The sequence below is a fragment of the Myotis daubentonii genome, chromosome 4 (assembly GCF_963259705.1).
Source record: "Myotis daubentonii chromosome 4, mMyoDau2.1, whole genome shotgun sequence".
Classification (NCBI taxonomy): domain Eukaryota; kingdom Metazoa; phylum Chordata; class Mammalia; order Chiroptera; family Vespertilionidae; genus Myotis; species Myotis daubentonii.
Genome location: NC_081843.1, coordinates 110773960 through 110790872, shown reverse-complemented (window position 1 = coordinate 110790872; position 16913 = coordinate 110773960). Strand labels below are relative to the sequence as shown.

General features: G+C 33.0%; 1 protein-coding gene across 6 annotated transcripts in view; it reads left to right on the top strand.

Annotated features, from left to right (window-relative positions):
- Positions 1-16913, top strand: part of NIPBL (NIPBL cohesin loading factor) — a 175788-nt gene that overhangs the window by 84656 nt on the left and 74219 nt on the right. For 5 of the 6 annotated variants that reach the window (XM_059694929.1, XM_059694928.1, XM_059694927.1 and 2 more), the window contains exon 10: positions 5555-7147. The exons of the other annotated variant lie outside the window; for it this stretch is intronic. In XM_059694929.1, coding sequence (XP_059550912.1) covers positions 5555-7147 — 1593 coding nt within the window. The remainder of the gene's footprint in view (positions 1-5554; positions 7148-16913) is intronic. 6 annotated transcript variants of the gene reach the window in all.

Here is a 16913-nt window from a genome sequence, read left to right as displayed (position 1 = left end):
AAATACCTGATTATCCAAACCAAAGCATACTTTATGATTTACTTTTATAGTTTAACTAGAGACCCAGTGCATGAAATTCATGCATGGGTAGGGTCCCCTGGCGATCAGGGCCAATCTGTGGGATGACCAGCGGGGTGATCAGGGCCCTCACTCGCACCTGCCTTGGCCTGGCACCATGCACTCACCAGCCCCACCCCCCACCACCGCCAGTCAACTCCCTCTGTGGTTTGACTGGTGGGGCAATCAGGGGCCCACACTCCCACCCACCTTGGCTGGTCTGGTGGTGCCTGCTCACTGGCCCTGCCTCCCACCACCGCCGCTGCTGGTTGGGGCCTGCGGGCTGGGGTCAGCTCCTGCGTTGAGCATCTGCCCCCTGGTGGTCAGTGCACGTCATAGCAACTGGTCATTCTGCTGTTTGGCCTATTTGCATATTAGGGTTTTATATAGATAGATAAGGTTATATTTTCCCAGTAATTATAAAATAAAACTTAATGTTGAGGAGAACTCATTTTTAGATATGATTTGTTCATATATGACAGGATTATTTCTAGATAATTGTGTTCCTATACTAAGAAACATACTGAAGATTTGTATTATATTTCCTATCATGATGGCTTTTTAAAATGTTATTGCAAAAATAGAGTGTATTAACTGTTGTATTATAATGTTTTCTAAATATAGAAATCACAGGAGTCAGTGCAAGCAAAGAGATTGCTAGAAATTTTCATTTTATTGACTAGGGAACTGGAATGATTTTTTTAACTAGTAAATCATTAATGTTAAAGATGAAATAAAAGTGTTTGCTTGTACTTCCCCTTTGTTTAGTGGTATGGGGTTCAGGAAATAAATATACTATGGGGGTTCCAAAATATATCTCCTATAGCCTCTTATAAAAGTATATGCATGCCAAATGAAGAGAGTAGTAGTATTTAGCTTCTCTTGATAATATCAACATAGTCCAAAGTCCTGAATTCTGTGACGGTTTTTCAGAAAACAAAATTGTAATTTCTTGACCAAGAATTAATTGTTAATTCTTGAGGACTAAATTCTTTTGTACAACATTTTATTTAATGGGTATTTTTGGAAAATTGAGTATAATTTTTCAAATGATTTTTAAAAACTGTTCGTAGGAACAAAAACAGGAAATGGTGAACTTCTGGTCGTTGTGTTTTACCTTTCCTGAACTTTTATTGTATCCTATTTGTTGAAGCCAAAGTTTTTACATAAAAAATTTGAATGAAGATAAGGATAGTAAATAGGGCTAATCGACTTTTAGCAAACTTATTTTAGACCATTAACTTAGGGAGAGAATAACAAAAGCAATAAACAGCATACTGTTCTTTCAAAAACTTTTATAATATGTATTTTAGGGTTTTTTTTAAATATTTCTTTATTGATTTTAGAGAGGAAGGGAAAAGGAGAGAGAGATAGAAACATCAACGATGAGAGAGAATCATTGATCGGCTGCCTCCTGCACACCCCACACTGGGGATCGAGCCAGCAACCCAGGCATGTGCCTTTGGCCAGAGCCGAACCTGGGACCCTTCAGTCCTCAGGCTGACGCCCTATCCACTGAGCCAAGCCTGCTAGGGCTGTATTTTACTTTTAAATATCTGATTAACTTATGGCAAATATAATTGAAAAGTTAAAGAGCAGAGTTGACTTAGAATTTCGAGCTCTGTAAGTTGAGTTACAGAGGTATCTGGTGTTATAGGATTAAAGGCAAAAATGTTTATTAGAGCTACCTGATTTTTAATTTGCTTTAGATGAATTTAATATGTATGTTTTCCGAAATTGGTTATTCTGATTTTGATGACCTCATATTAGTGCTGACATTTCTAACTTGCTTTCTGAAAGCCATGTTCCCATTATTTCTTGGCTTTATTTGAAAACCTTTGGAATTTAGGTACTACCTAGCACCTTTGATTTGAACCATGTCATTTTATATTCAGTTTTTGCGTTGTGTGATGGGATAGTGTTTTATACATAAGCAAGTTATCTTGAGATTTTGGAAAATTAACTGTTTTGTATTTTGCCCCACAATTGCAAATGAGATCATAAATAAAAGCAAAATTTTCTGAAGTGGTTGGTTTTAGTCAGCCCTTGAGAGATGAAATACTTCTTGAAATGAATTTATCACTAGTAACCACTACATTATAAGACTAAATCATAAAGTTGCTATTTACTATATTCTAAAGCTGGACATTGAGAACTTTTTTATAACTATTGTATTGGTGGTGGTAAGGAGCAAAAAAAAAAAAAAAACTGCTTTGGTCTACTGAGAGCTCTACTTTAGGCTCTGAACTTGTTTCTATTATATTCATTTGTTACGAGAGAAGCATTCACTTCAATAGACCAGAAATATAAAAATCTGTATCTTGTAATATTAGAAATATGATTTGATACTTGTGAAATTTGAGAAGAGGAATAGAGTACTCTCAAGAAATATTCACCTAGTAAGTGGTAGAACCTAATACCACACATGTCTTCTGTTCCACACATAGGAGACATTTTTCTGGCTGCTGGATATTTATTTCCCTTTGTCCTGTTCTCTCTCATATGGATAGTCTTATATACACTGATAGGTTAACTCTCTGTAAGTTAATTTTTTATAGTATTCTTAAAGGACCCTTTTCTCAGTCTTCTACTCATGTTAACATCTGTAATTACATAAATTAAATTTTAAAGGCTATTCATCTTTGCTTCTGGAATAACCTACCATAGACATTAATATCTCCTTCATGTGCTGAAAATTCCTGCTTTCTTTTGTCAAAGAGGGGTTTCTTTGTTTATCTTTGCCTAATTTCATCTTTTCCCAAGGTCCACTTTCCATGTTAGCAAGTATAAGGAATGGCCTAGCTATACTAATTTTTTTTATCATATTACAATATTCTTGCACTGTGACCCTCATAAGAAGTAAATTACTACCTGCTGTCATTTGAAATAAGAGACTGGGATTTTGAATATGAATAGGGCAATTAACCACTGTTAATTGTACTGTGGTTTAGGGGTGCATGTTTTCATTTTTCATAATGGGCTACTATGTGTATAATTGTTGTGATTCCTAACTTAAGTGTTTTTAGTTATCACGTGCAGTAGATTTAAGCAAGTGTTATACTTTGTTTCTTATAAGCATAATAATCTGGATCTTATTTTCAGAATATTAGCATCTGGATGACAAGTGATGTTGGTTTAAGCATTTTCTTCAGGATTATATACATTCTGATAGCTAATCTTATGGTTCCCAATGCTAAACAGGACTTAAAGATAAACAGTGTCCCAAATATTAAAATTACTCTTCATAGAGATGGTTTTCCATCACTAGATGAAGGTTATGATGTAATGAAGAGTAATGACAAAAGTGACCTATGCAGATTCAGAGCCACTTTACAGGAACAAGTTCATGTTGGAACTGAATTAGATCAATTGAATCAGAACCTGCATGTTCTTAACGTGTCCAAGAATCCTTGCAGCAATAATGGAATTTTTCACAGTTTTACAGAAGAGGTGACATACTGTTCAATAGTTGAAAAATTAAAACTTTCTAATTAGCAATATTTTATGCATAATGCAGTAAATTATCAGATCTTTCCCAATCCTAATATATTACTCTTATGCAAATGCTTTCATGATTTTTTTATTATAAATAATTACAACATCTATAGTTTAAGATAACTAAATCAAACATGGTAACTTCTTTGAAATTAAACTATTTGCTAAATAAGTTAATGATCTATAAATGCTTTAGTATGTTGTAATTCTTTAAAATTTAGCCTTCAAGGTATTTTAATGTTTTTCTGAAAGACAGATTGCTCATGTTAATAAAAGCATGAGCCAAAGATTTCTTAAGAGAAATCTTCAGATGCCTGAGATCTGTCATAGTTTTAAGAACTTTCACAAAGCATATTTTTTGAAAAATAAAAACATTTAGATTATACTAGATTTAAATTTAAATTTCTAGATTCCTATTGTAAACATTTAAGGATTAAGTATAATGTGATAAAGCATCCTATAAAATTCTGTAAATATAACTTAATTATTCTGAATGTTGTTGTTTTTAGTTATTGATGCAAAAAGCTTCATCTAAGTTTTACCAGATTAACTAGGGAAGACAGTCTAATGATAATATATGTTATTATTATCATCATATGGAGTATATGCGATGGTAGATTGACTTCTGAATAACTGAAAAAGCAGAATGACTTTATTCTACAAAATTATTAACAAATATCTGAAGTAAATTTTACTGGTATTTGATTAGATTTAAACTGGATGAATTTCTTCTAACTTTGAAAACAAAATGATGGAACTTTGGTGTATAAAAGCAGTATTGCCATTAAAAAATTTTTTCAGAACTTAATTCCCTAATGATAAGGGGCTGTTTTTTAGTGTCCAGTTTGACTTTATCCTTGTCATACTGTTTTGCTTAAATGAATTATATCATATTAATAAATATATAAGAGAATCTAGAAGTTCTCCTATAAAAATGATTTAAAATGTCTTAAAACAGAGCCAGGCAATTCAGCAAGTAAACAGTATAGCAGGAAAACCTCAAAGTGCTATAATATAACTATTCCCAAGAACTAATTAGAGATTTAATTTATAGAAAATGACTTAACAGCCTCTTAAGGTTTAATCATGCACAGAAATACAAAGTTGTTAAAATTTCCTTGGCATTTTACTGTGGTGGTAGATTTGTGTTTGTTTGTATTTTTGTCTTTACATTTCAGAATACTGTAAATAATTTCTTACTGTGGCCAAGATATAGACCCCCTAGAAATTTACGTTGAAGAGCCCAGCCATTTTTCCTCAGTGGAAGTTGCTGATGGCAGGATTTATCTAAAAAGTCCATTTATGCTTTCATTTTTATACTTAAATGCTACCTTATTTTAAATATACTTCTGTGTATTAGCTTATAAATTCCATTTGTGCTGTTGACACCTTGAAGAATTTGAATCCTGGATCAAAGGTTAATGAACTATTAAATTTTTTTCATACTCTCCTCATTTGTTTTTTATAGTGGCATGGTTTCTATTTTCTTTTGGGCTTTATTCTTTTCCATACTTTCCTACATATTGTAAAGTTCACATTTTCTTTTTAATATGTTGGCAGATTTACGTCTCTGTAGTTTTGGGTTAATGGTTAAAATGAGAATACATGATTTATAACTGGTTGCCTTATTGATATATAAGGAATGTGGTTTATCTTTATCATATACAAACAAAAATATGTTTGTATTTAATGTATTTTAAGTTCCATTTATTTTATATTCTTAGGCTTACTTATATACTCAACAAGTATGCTATTAAATTTTTTTTTTGCTATAGTCACTAACATTTATTGAGATATAGCAAGCATGAATATTTCCTCAAAACTTGGTTTAAAAATATATCATTCGTGCCTACTATTTTATATATGCATATTGATATTTGCATTCATCACATTTTTAAAAAACATTATGACTTTAAAAAATAGCCAAAATTCATATGGTTTTTTTAATAAGATAAGAATATATGTCTATTACTGATATTGAATATTTATCTTTAAATTTCAGATAAGCCTTTGAAAAAAAGAAAACAAGATTCTTACCCACAGGAGGCTGGGGGTGCTACAGGAGGTAATAGACCAGCTTCTCAGGAGACGGGTTCTACGGGAAATGGGTCAAGGCCAGCATTAATGGTTAGCATTGATCTTCATCAGGCAGGAAGAGTGGACTCTCAGGCTTCTGTAACTCAGGATTCAGACTCCATAAAAAAGCCTGAAGAAATCAAGCAATGTAATGATACACCTATTTCTGTTCTTCAAGAAGATATTATTGGAAATCTTAAATCTATGCCAGAAAACCATCCTGAGACTCCTAAAAAAAAGTCTGATCCTGAGCTTTCAAAGAGTGAATTAAAACAAAATGAAAGTGGATTGGCCGAAGCTAAACCAAATGAAAATAGATTGGTGGAGACAAAATCAAGCGAAAGTAAGTTAGAAATGAAAATTGAGACACAAACAGAAGAACCTAAAAAGAATGAGAGCAGAACTACAGAATCCAAACAAAATGAGAGCACCGCAACCGAGCCTAAACAGAATGAAAATAGACTACCGGACACAAAACCAAATGACAACAAACAAAATAATGGCAGATCAGAAACAACAAAGTCAAGACCTGAAACCCCAAAGCAAAAGAGTGAAAGCCGACCTGAAACTCCAAAACAAAAGAGTGATGGGCGTCCTGAAACCCCAAAACAAAAGGGTGATGGGCGGCCTGAAACTCCAAAGCAAAAAAGTGAAGGTCGGCCTGATACACCGAAACATAGGCATGAAAATAGGAGGGATTCTGGAAAGCCATCAACAGAGAAAAAGCCTGAAGTGTCTAAACATAAACAGGATATTAAATCTGATTCACCTCGGTTAAAATCAGAACGAGCTGAAGCCTTAAAGCAAAGACCTGATGGACGATCAATTTCTGAATCACTAAGACGTGACCATGAGAGTAAGCAAAAATCAGATGACAGGAGTGAATCAGACCGACATCGGGGGGATCAGTCTAGAGTTCGAAGACCAGAAACATTGAGGTCCTCCAGTAGAAATGAACATGGCACTAAATCTGATGGTTCAAAACCTGATAAACTAGAAAGAAAAAACAGACATGAGTCAGGGGACTCGAGGGAAAGACCATCTTCTGGAGAACAAAAATCAAGGCCTGACAGTCCTCGTGTTAAACAAGGAGATTCTAATAAATCAAGACCTGATAAGCCTGGGTTCAAATCACCAAATAGTAAAGATGACAGAAGGACAGAGGGTAACAAGAGTAAAGTAGACAGTAATAAAGCACACACTGATAATAAGGCAGAATTCCCAAGTTATTTGTTGGGTGGCAGGTCTGGTGCATTGAAGAATTTTGTCATTCCAAAAATCAAAAGGGATAAAGATGGCAATATTACTCAGGAGACAAAGAAAATGGAAATGAAAGGAGAACAGAAAGACAAAGTAGAAAAAATGGGATTAGTTGAAGATCTAAATAAAGGAGCTAAGCCTGTAGTTGTCCTGCAAAAACTGTCTTTGGATGATGTTCAGAAACTTATTAAAGATAGAGAGGACAAATCACGAAGTTCCCTTAAACCTATCAAGAATAAACCATCAAAGTCAAATAAAGGTAAGAATAATTATACTGATATCATTTGTATTCTAATCAGTTTTCCTTTACATATTAGGGTTACTAAAGATTAAAAAAATGGAAATTTACCAAAATTGAAACACCACTACATGAAAATATAACGTTGATGCAAAATAACAGTGAAATTTTTTTTTGGTAATATAGATAAAAAAAATTCTCAATGAAAGTTCTTTATCTCCCAGTCTTACTTGAACTACTTACCATAGTTATAATTTTTACTAGTTGGTACACAGTGATAAGTTTTTTTGCTATTTAGTTATTTTAGGTATTTTTGAAAGTTGCCTGTGAGTCAAGTGAATTATGAGAATGGATGTATTTAACAACTTTCTAACAAGTTAACTGTAGAGATATTTCATTCTATAATGAGGTAATAAATTGAATTTTAATTTCTAACATCTCAATTGAACTGTACAGTATACAAAAATCAATGTTATAAATGTTTAAAGACTGTACAGTGTTTCAATACTGTTTTCTTACAGACTTATCTCTGAGTTAATTATTGATTATTGATGAATAGTTTGAATTTATATAGTTTAGTTATATAAAAGTTTTTTGTTTTGGGGTTTTTGTTTTGTTTTTTTTTTGCAGAAAAGATGGCCAGTGACAAATGTTTTGTTTAAAAATATATAGTTTAGCTCTTTTTTATGGAAAAGTAAGAGGGAATGATATGTACCTCAAATTGGGTTAAATAATTAGTTTGTGAGGTGTTTTGCTTTGCATTTTGTATGGTTGCTGAGTTAAATTCTCCATATACTTGAGTAAGTTGTATTTTTTCCAGGGGTGGGGGTGGGGGAAATGGGGGTCTTAAGTGCTGAAAAGAGTGGCAGTTTGTACAGAAAGTATAACTTTTTTCTTTCTTTTTTTTATGTATACTACTTTATAGGTAGGTAGGTAGGTAGGTAGATTGATAGATTGATGGAGAGAGAGATGCTGCAGTGTGGCAAGACCTAATATTTAGCCCATGAAATATCACTATAGTTCTTAAGGCAATAAAGGAGAACATTTATTTGATTTTTAAGTTCTAATTCTTTGAAAAGTTCATTAAATAAAAACTTAGATTTATTCTTATAAACAAACATGAATGGAATTACGCTATCCTTGATGGTAGTCACCTGTTTCATTGGGCTATTTAAATTAAAATTAGTTTAAACTAAATAAAATTTAAAATTCACATCCTTAATAGCCACATGTGGCAAGAGGGTACCTTATTAATGCAGATAGATAACATTTATATCATCAGAGAGTTGTGTATTAGGAGATATAGAAGTTGTAATGGTTATTTTTGTAAAATGCTGTTGTGCCTTGTCTATCTTAAAAAGCTTATTAAAACATAGTGTTATTACTAAGAACTCTTAAAAAAGTAACTTGTTATAACTAATCTATTTTTATTCTTACTTGGTCTTCATTAAACATTTACTTTTCACTGTTAATTTATTTGTGTTTTTTTCTTTCAAAAATGAAAAAGATTGCTTTTGAATCACTAATATTTGTATGTTAGTGAAATTTCCAGATTTCTTTTTTAATCCTCACTTGAGGATATGGTTTTATTAATTTTTAGAGAGGGGGGGGAGAGAGAGAGAGAGAGACAGTCAGTTGCTATTCGTATGTGCCCCAACCTAGGTATGTGCCATGACAAGGAATTGAACCCTTAACCCTTCTGTGCATAAGACGATGCTCCAACCAACTGAGCCACACTGGCCAGGGCAAAACCTTCAGATTTAAAATTATGGCAATTAGACCTACAAAAATAAGTAACATTTCAGCTTTAATTAATTGTTTTTATTTTCTAAGAGTGCATCTTAAATTCTGACTGAAAGTTTGGGAGTGGTATATATGTATATGTAGTAAAGAGTATACTTAAAGCAATTTTAGAAAGATCAGATGGAAAGTGGTACCCTTTTGTCAACCTTGGTCTCGACCATCCTTTTCTCTCCTGCCATCTGTCATCTTATGCTAGCCTTGCTTTCTAAGCTCTGTTTTAACAATGAACCTTTGCAACTGAACATCAACAAATTAATATAGCTCCTGGTTAGTAACTCTTGTATTATTTCCTGTGGTTTTTACATGTAATTTCATTGCCTGTGAATGTGATCTTTTTAGTACCAATCCTTGTTTCTCCTAAATGTACTTTTAACACAAATATATATACTAGATATGTTTTTTTGGTGAGTGAGTAGGCTATCTAGGTGCGTCTGTCTGCCTGTTAGTAATGTGTGTGCATGTGCATATGTATGTATGTGCATATGTGTGTTTGTGTATATATATATATCCCATGTACAAAGGCTGTTAAATCGCGTTGTTTACCCATATCTTCAGAAAAAAATCACTTCTACTGTCATGGTAAACAACCTGCTTCCCTATTTATAATGATCTGGCCCTCTAGCTACTTCATTGCGAAATTATAGCTAATTTGTCTACAAACGTCAGGTGGTCATAATAATCTGGCCACTCAGTGTATGTGTATATAAACACATATATTAATCTATCTGCAATTATAAGTGGACCTTTTATCAAAACTCTGATTTCAGTGCTTAGGTTCATTTCAAGATCCCATATAGATAATTTTTGCTTTACTTAGACCTTAAAATTCATATCTATTATTTTTTAGTAATGAATTAATTTTGGTTTTATCTTAGATTTCTGCTAAGTTAGCATCTCAGTGTTATACATATGGATTTTTTAAAATTACATGCATAGTTGTAGATTACTGACCCTTTGTAATATGTTTTACTTGGGATTTACTTTGGAGAGTCACAGAAAATCATCCATTTTGACATTGCTGTTTTTCTAGTAAAGGAATTAGGCTGAATATTGCTGGAATACTTTTGTGGTTAATTCCTAAGTCAAAGTTTTTGGTAGGTTGTGTGGATTTTTTTAAGAAGAGCCATAAAATTTCATCCTTAAAGTATTTTATCTGATGTGCATATTTAAAATATTCATTCTTTAGAGTAACTTGAAATTTGTTGAATATGCTTTACCGGTAAATTTTGAATGGTAGCGATATAGATTTATGACTCCTGTATAGATTACTTATTTTGTCTTTTGTGTGAACTTATTAAATGTAAAGTGATATTGTTACATTTTTTTTGATTTCTGTAGGGATATGTGTATATCCTTAGTACCTAGCATAATACATTGTATATAATAAGAGCATATTAAGTGCCTACTTAATGAATAGAGACTGTATTGCCACCATGTTCTGAAAAGGTTTTTGTTTGTAAATTAAAATTGTGTTTCCGTCCTTTGTTTCTGTCAGTAGAACCTAGTTTGAGATATATTTAATTTTCAACTTTCTATTCCCTAAACTTTGTAATGACTCTTTCACTCTGTCAACTACCTAGTTTTTATTAAGATTCAGAGGAGACCTAATCATATTAATGTCATTTTAATTTACCCTTTACCTTTATTTTGCTCCATAACTGTTACAAGATTGGCTCAGTAATAGTTCCGTTCTCTTGCTTATGTCGTCTTCCCAGTCTGTCACCATCACCTAGTTTCTTCCTTGCCATTCGGAGGAATGGGGATAGAGAACCAACATAACCTTTGTAAAAACTTTAACATTTAAAAAAATACTTGTCTATTAAAATATGTTGAATGCAAAAATAATATCTTTATTATTAAAATATTTTGCTAAGAATATTATCCTAATATACCCTAATGTACAATATATCTCTAAATTAAATAAAGTTATGAGATCTTTTAAGACCATCATGATCATCGACTAACATGTTTTAAAAATGTTAACAGCTTAGTATCAGTAATTATACACGTTAACAGTTTGATTTTTTACATTCCAGAGTGTCTCAAAATAGCTAAACTTAATATCCAAGGAAATTATTTTGTTCGTCCTTCTAATAACTAGTTTTACATCGCTTGCTTTCAAAAAATACGCCATACCACCTGTTATTTGAGATTATAGCCTTTAAATTGTAGTGCTTTGATTAGCTAATGATTGTAGTCATTAGAGACACTTATTTCACCTCATTTATGGCAGTTATTATCAAATGTTGATCACTGAAATACATTAGCTAGTTGCTTTTTATGTAGCACTGAATAGTCTAGTTGGATTATGTTTTGGACTATAACCTGTAAATTTGAAAGTACTGTTTTTGAGAGTGACTTTTTGGCATAGTTTATGAATTCCTAAGTTGAGGAATTTTTGGTAAAGTATGTAGGATTGTAATATTCAGAATCTTTAATAATACTGTAATGGAAATTTATTTTGGTTCATTTGATTAGTTTTATAAAATACTTTTCTGAAAAACTCAAGCTTTTAGTTTTGTAAAGACTTTATCAGCAGTGATATCTTTAGGAAGTGTTTGGATAATATTTTAGTACAGAAGTTGGCTTAATATATATCTAGCTGTTGTTGAGTGTGATTTTAGAGTACTCTTTTAAAAATTTTTTGTCCATGATTTCCATTCACAAAATTTTTTTGGTCTAAAATTTGCTTAGTAGATAATTGACAATATTAATTTAAAGAGATTTATTACGTAAAAATATCTTTTCATAAAAATTAAATGTATTAAAGTTTGCTAATAGTGTTCTCTCCTTTTCATTCCATATCTCAAGCCAGCCTGAGGACATAGCTTCTATAAATCTGTTGAAATATACATGATTGAGGGGTGAGGAGATAGCAAATAATTCTGAGCGAACCTATTTATGAAGAACTAGTCATTACTCTAACATACTGAATTCCCTTTTCAAAAAAAAAGTTATGAAAACCCTACCCTACAAGACCCTCATACAGATATTATGATAATAAATCCCTACTTGATATTATATATAGTATAGTATATTACAGTCCAGTCCAGAGGTCCTCAGGTTACGTCGGAGATCCGTTCCTACGGCGCGATGTAACGTGATGTTCGCCGTAAGTTGGAACCCACCTACATACTATATATATATATCCCACGTTCAAAGGCTGTTAAATCGCGTTTTTTACCCATATCTTCAGAAAAAAATCACTTCTACTGTCATGGTAAAGAACCTGCTTCCCTATTTATAATGGTCTGGCCCTCTAGCAACTTCACGAAATTATAGCTAAGTTGCCTACAAACGTCAGGTGGTCATAATAATCTGGCCACCCAGTGTAAGCACCTACATTACTCACATGGAGCACATACACAGCAGTAATGAAGTGAAACAGCAAAACAAAATTAAAAGAAAGTTAACAATTCCTGACCTTTACTTGTGGTAAGTAAATAAAAAACACAAAGCACATATGTACATACGTCAAAATGATGGTACTTTTTTTTTAATATAAATACTGTAAATGGGAGATGGCAACGTAACCATGAAACAAGGTACAGCAAGTCCGACGTAATCCGAGGACTGCCTGTATAGTATAGTATAGTATAACCTCGTATGCTATTAGTTAGTATACAACTATAGTAACAAGTTAATATTATATAGCATAATATATCCTGGTATATATGTATAGTATAATATATTGTGGTATAGTGTAATATCAAGTAGGTATTCATTATTTTAAAGCTCTTTCTAGAATAAGAGAATTCAGTGTGTTAGAGTAATGATATAATATACAATATGCAATATATATAACATAACAGTATATGATATATTATGATATAATATGCATTTGACCTTAGAACAAACTGGGGATTTGGAGTACCAACTCCCATGCAGTCTAAAATTGGCATGTAACTATAGTCTTCTCTCCAATATGTGGATTCCCAATCACAGAGTTAACCCTTGAAAAACACGAGTTTGAACTGTGTGGGTCAATTGATTGCACTGGTCATTGAAAAAAAAAAATTGCATACATGTGGACCCACACAGTTCAAACCTGTGTTGTTTAGAGATCAGTTATCAAATAGATACCCTCCACCAACCATAAAATTTAGCATTCTCTGACTTCTATTGTACTAACTTTTGAAAATTCTTCATTAAGCCCAATATAAATTATAGTACAAAGAGCCCTAGAATCAGACCCTTGGACAAATCATAACCTTTTAAAAGCCTTGGTTCATTAACTTTTAAAATGGAGAAACCAATTTTCTTCCTACTTCATACAGTGTATAAGGACCAAAATCAATCTTATAGTAAGAGCTAAAATCTGTCCATTTCTTTTAATATAAAAAATAGTCATCCAATTTTAATTGAATTTTAATAAAATAATTTTTGAAAATTAGTTTTATGTATATATACTTTATATTATATATTTGAAGCTGCTGCTGTCACCATTTATTTTCAGTTTTATTGAGATATAATTAACATGTAACATTTATTAAAGTGTATAAAATAATTTTTGATATATGTGTGTATTGTGAAATGATTACCAAATAAGATTAGTTAATGTTCAGTAGCTTTATTTTTTCTTATGACAATAATTTTTAAGATTTGTTTTCTTAACAACTTTTTTGTTTGTTTAATATATTTTTATTGATTTCGGAGAGGAAGGGAGAAATAGAAATATCAATGATGCGAGAGAATCATTGATTGGCTGCCTCCTGCACTCTGCACACTAGGGATCAAGCCCACAACCTAGGCATGTGCCCTGACCAGGACTCAAACCGTGACCTCCTGGTTCATAGGTCAACCACTGAGCCTTGGTGCAATGACCATGGGAGTGCAGGTATCTCTTTAGTGATTTTGTTTTCAGAAGTGGAATTACTTGATCATATGGTAGTTTTACTTTGTTTTTGTTTTTTCTGTGGAACTTTTATACCACTTTCTATAGTGGCTGCACCAGTTTACATTCCCACAAACCATGCACTGGGGTTCCATTTTTTCCACATCCTCGCAAACATTTGTTATTTACTGTCTTTTTTATAATAGCCACTAGAGGCCTGTTGCACGAAGAGATTCGTGCAATAGGCCTTCATTCCCCTGCCTGCCAGCCCTGGTTTCCTCCGGCACCCGGGACCCGGGCCTTTGGTCTGGCCGCAGCGAGTCTTCAGTCTTCAGTCTTCACTCTTCACTCCGGCTGGAGCCTTCAGCCTTCGCTCTGTGCTTACGTATGCAAACTAACCGCCATCTTTGTTGGGTTAATTTGCATAGTCTCTCTGATTGGCTGGTGGGCATAGCGGAGTGACACCAATTTGTATTTTCTCTTTTATTAGTGTAGATTATAACAGTATGAGGTGCTATCTCACGGTTTTGATTTGCATTTCCCTGAATGTTTTTGTTGTCTTTGTTTTTGGTGTCAAATCCAAAAAATCATTGTCAAGTATCTTACTGCCCATGTTTTCTTTTAGGAGTTTTATGGTTTCAGGTCATACTTTGAAGTCTTTAATCTACTTTGAGTTGATTTTTGTTTGTGGTGTAAAATAGTGATTCAGTTTTATTCTTTTACATATGGCTGTCCAGTTCTTCAACACCATTTATTGAAGTGACTATCCTTTCCCCACTGAATATTCTTGACTCCTTTTTTGGAAATTAACTGATCATATATATGTGGGTCTAATTCTGGGCTTATTCTGGTCTATATGTCTGCTTTTATGTCAGTACCATACCATTGATAGCTACAGCTTTGTAATATAGTTTGAAATCAGCAAGTGTGATGCTCCCAGCTTTGTTCCCCCTCCCTTCCTCAAGATTGCTTTGGCCATTTTGTGATTCTATACAAATCTTAGGATTTTTTGTTTATTTCTGTGAAAAAAAAATGCCTTGAACTTTTATTGGGATAGAATGGAATCTATATATTGCTTTGAGTAGTATGGACATTTTAACAATACTTTCATTTCATGAGTATGAAGTATCTATTTATTTGTGTCTTCAGTTTCTTTCATCAGTGTCTTATAGTGTTCAGTGTACAGATCTTTCACCTTTCTATTTTATCTTTTTTAAAAAACAAATTAGTTCATTATTCTTTTCTTTTTTTATTCTATTTCATTTATTTATGCTCTGATCTTTATTATTTCCTTACTTCTACTAACTTTGGGCTTAGTTGTGTTTTTTTTAATCCCTTGAAGTATAAAATTAGGTTGTGTTTCTACCTTTATTTTTTTCTCACTGTGTATATTTGTCAAGGAAAGGATCATTTAATCCCTGCTTTCTCTATTAAGTAGAAAATTATCATTTACATAATAGACTTCCTAAAAAGCATGTTTCTTTTTATAGTTCTTTCGCATAGTGAGTTGCTAGCTGTACATCGATGAAAGTGCTATGTTAATATCAAAACTCTGGTACTTAAAACCAGGTATTTCTTAATATCTTTTCTTTTGCCTGCTTCATTTGTAATGGTGTTTTTTCACTTGTTATAAAGCAACACCTTTGTATTTTGTCTTCATTAAATAAACCAATTTGCAGTGACCTGAACTGTACAGGATATACATACGTAGGCTATATAGTTATATATATAGGTGGGTGGCACTGTTTCATTTTGAATAAATTATGACATGATATAGATTGAGAGTCGGCAAGATTTTTCTGTAAAGGCCCAAATATTTTAGGCTTTATGGGCCACTTGTCTCTGACATTGTAGTTACAAAAGCAAACATAGACAATGTGTAAATACTTGTCACTGTGTTCTAATAAAACTTTGTGTACAAAGACAAGTTGTGGGGCAAATTTGACCCACAGGCTGTGGTTTGCTGAGCCTGATATAGAGATAAATTCAAAGTTTTATATAGGTTGCTATAATTAGATTGTTTATTGTGAAGCAAATAAGATCTAAAATTTGCATTTCCTACTTCCATTAAGTAACCTTTTGTTGTTGTTATTGTTGTTGTTGTTAATCCTCACCCAGGGTATTTTTCCATTGACTTTTAGAGTGGAAAGAGAGGGGGAGAGACAGAGAGAGAAACAACAATGTGAGAGTGACCAGTCAATCGTCAGTCGGTTGCCTTCCCCATGTACCCTGACCAGGGCTGAGATAGAGCCTGCAACCAAGATACGTGGCCTTGACCAGAATCGAAACCAGGACCCTTCAGTCCACGTGCCAATGCGCTAACCCAGCGGTTCTCAACCTGGGGGTCGCTACCCCTTTGGCGGTCAAAGGACCCTTTCACAGGGGTTGCCTAAAACCATCCTGCATATCAGATATTTACATGATGATTCATAACAGTAGCAACATTACAGTTATGAAGTAGCAACGAAAATAATTTTATGGTTGGGTCACAACATGAGGAACTGAATTTAAAGGGCCAGAAGGTTGAGAACCACTGCTCTAGCCACTGAACCAAACCTGCTAGGGCTCCATTAAATATGTGCATATAAAAAGCCAAATCTAATCTTATTTTTCTCATTCTTATCTAGTATTTATCAATGAAGTATGAAATTAGCCAAATATAATACTTTAGCAGGATATTTAATATTTGTGCATACTTACTTACATGTAGTAGGGCTATATATTAGTTATTAACATATAACAAATATATTAAATATAAATATATAACAGACTTACATTGCCTCTAAAATATATTTCTTCCTAAAGTTTGGTATGGTTAGTACTTAATAGTGACATTAGAACTTTTCAGAAACAGTTAAATTCATAAAACTGTTCTCCTGTAACTTTCACATCAGAAGGTTTTCCTTCTAATGTTGCCCCCTTCCAACCCATCTCATATTATTGTTAAAGTAACATTTCTAAAGCACATTCTGATTCTGTCACTCCTCAAAAAGACTAATATATGAAGCCTTACCTAATTTTCCAGCTTACCTATTCTTCTCCCTATTAAATGTCTTGTTCTGTCCAGAGCAGACTACTCAAACTACCCCAAACTAAGTATTATTCCTGGCTACCAGCTCCTAGTTCTTTGCTCCAGTCTTGCGTCCTCCA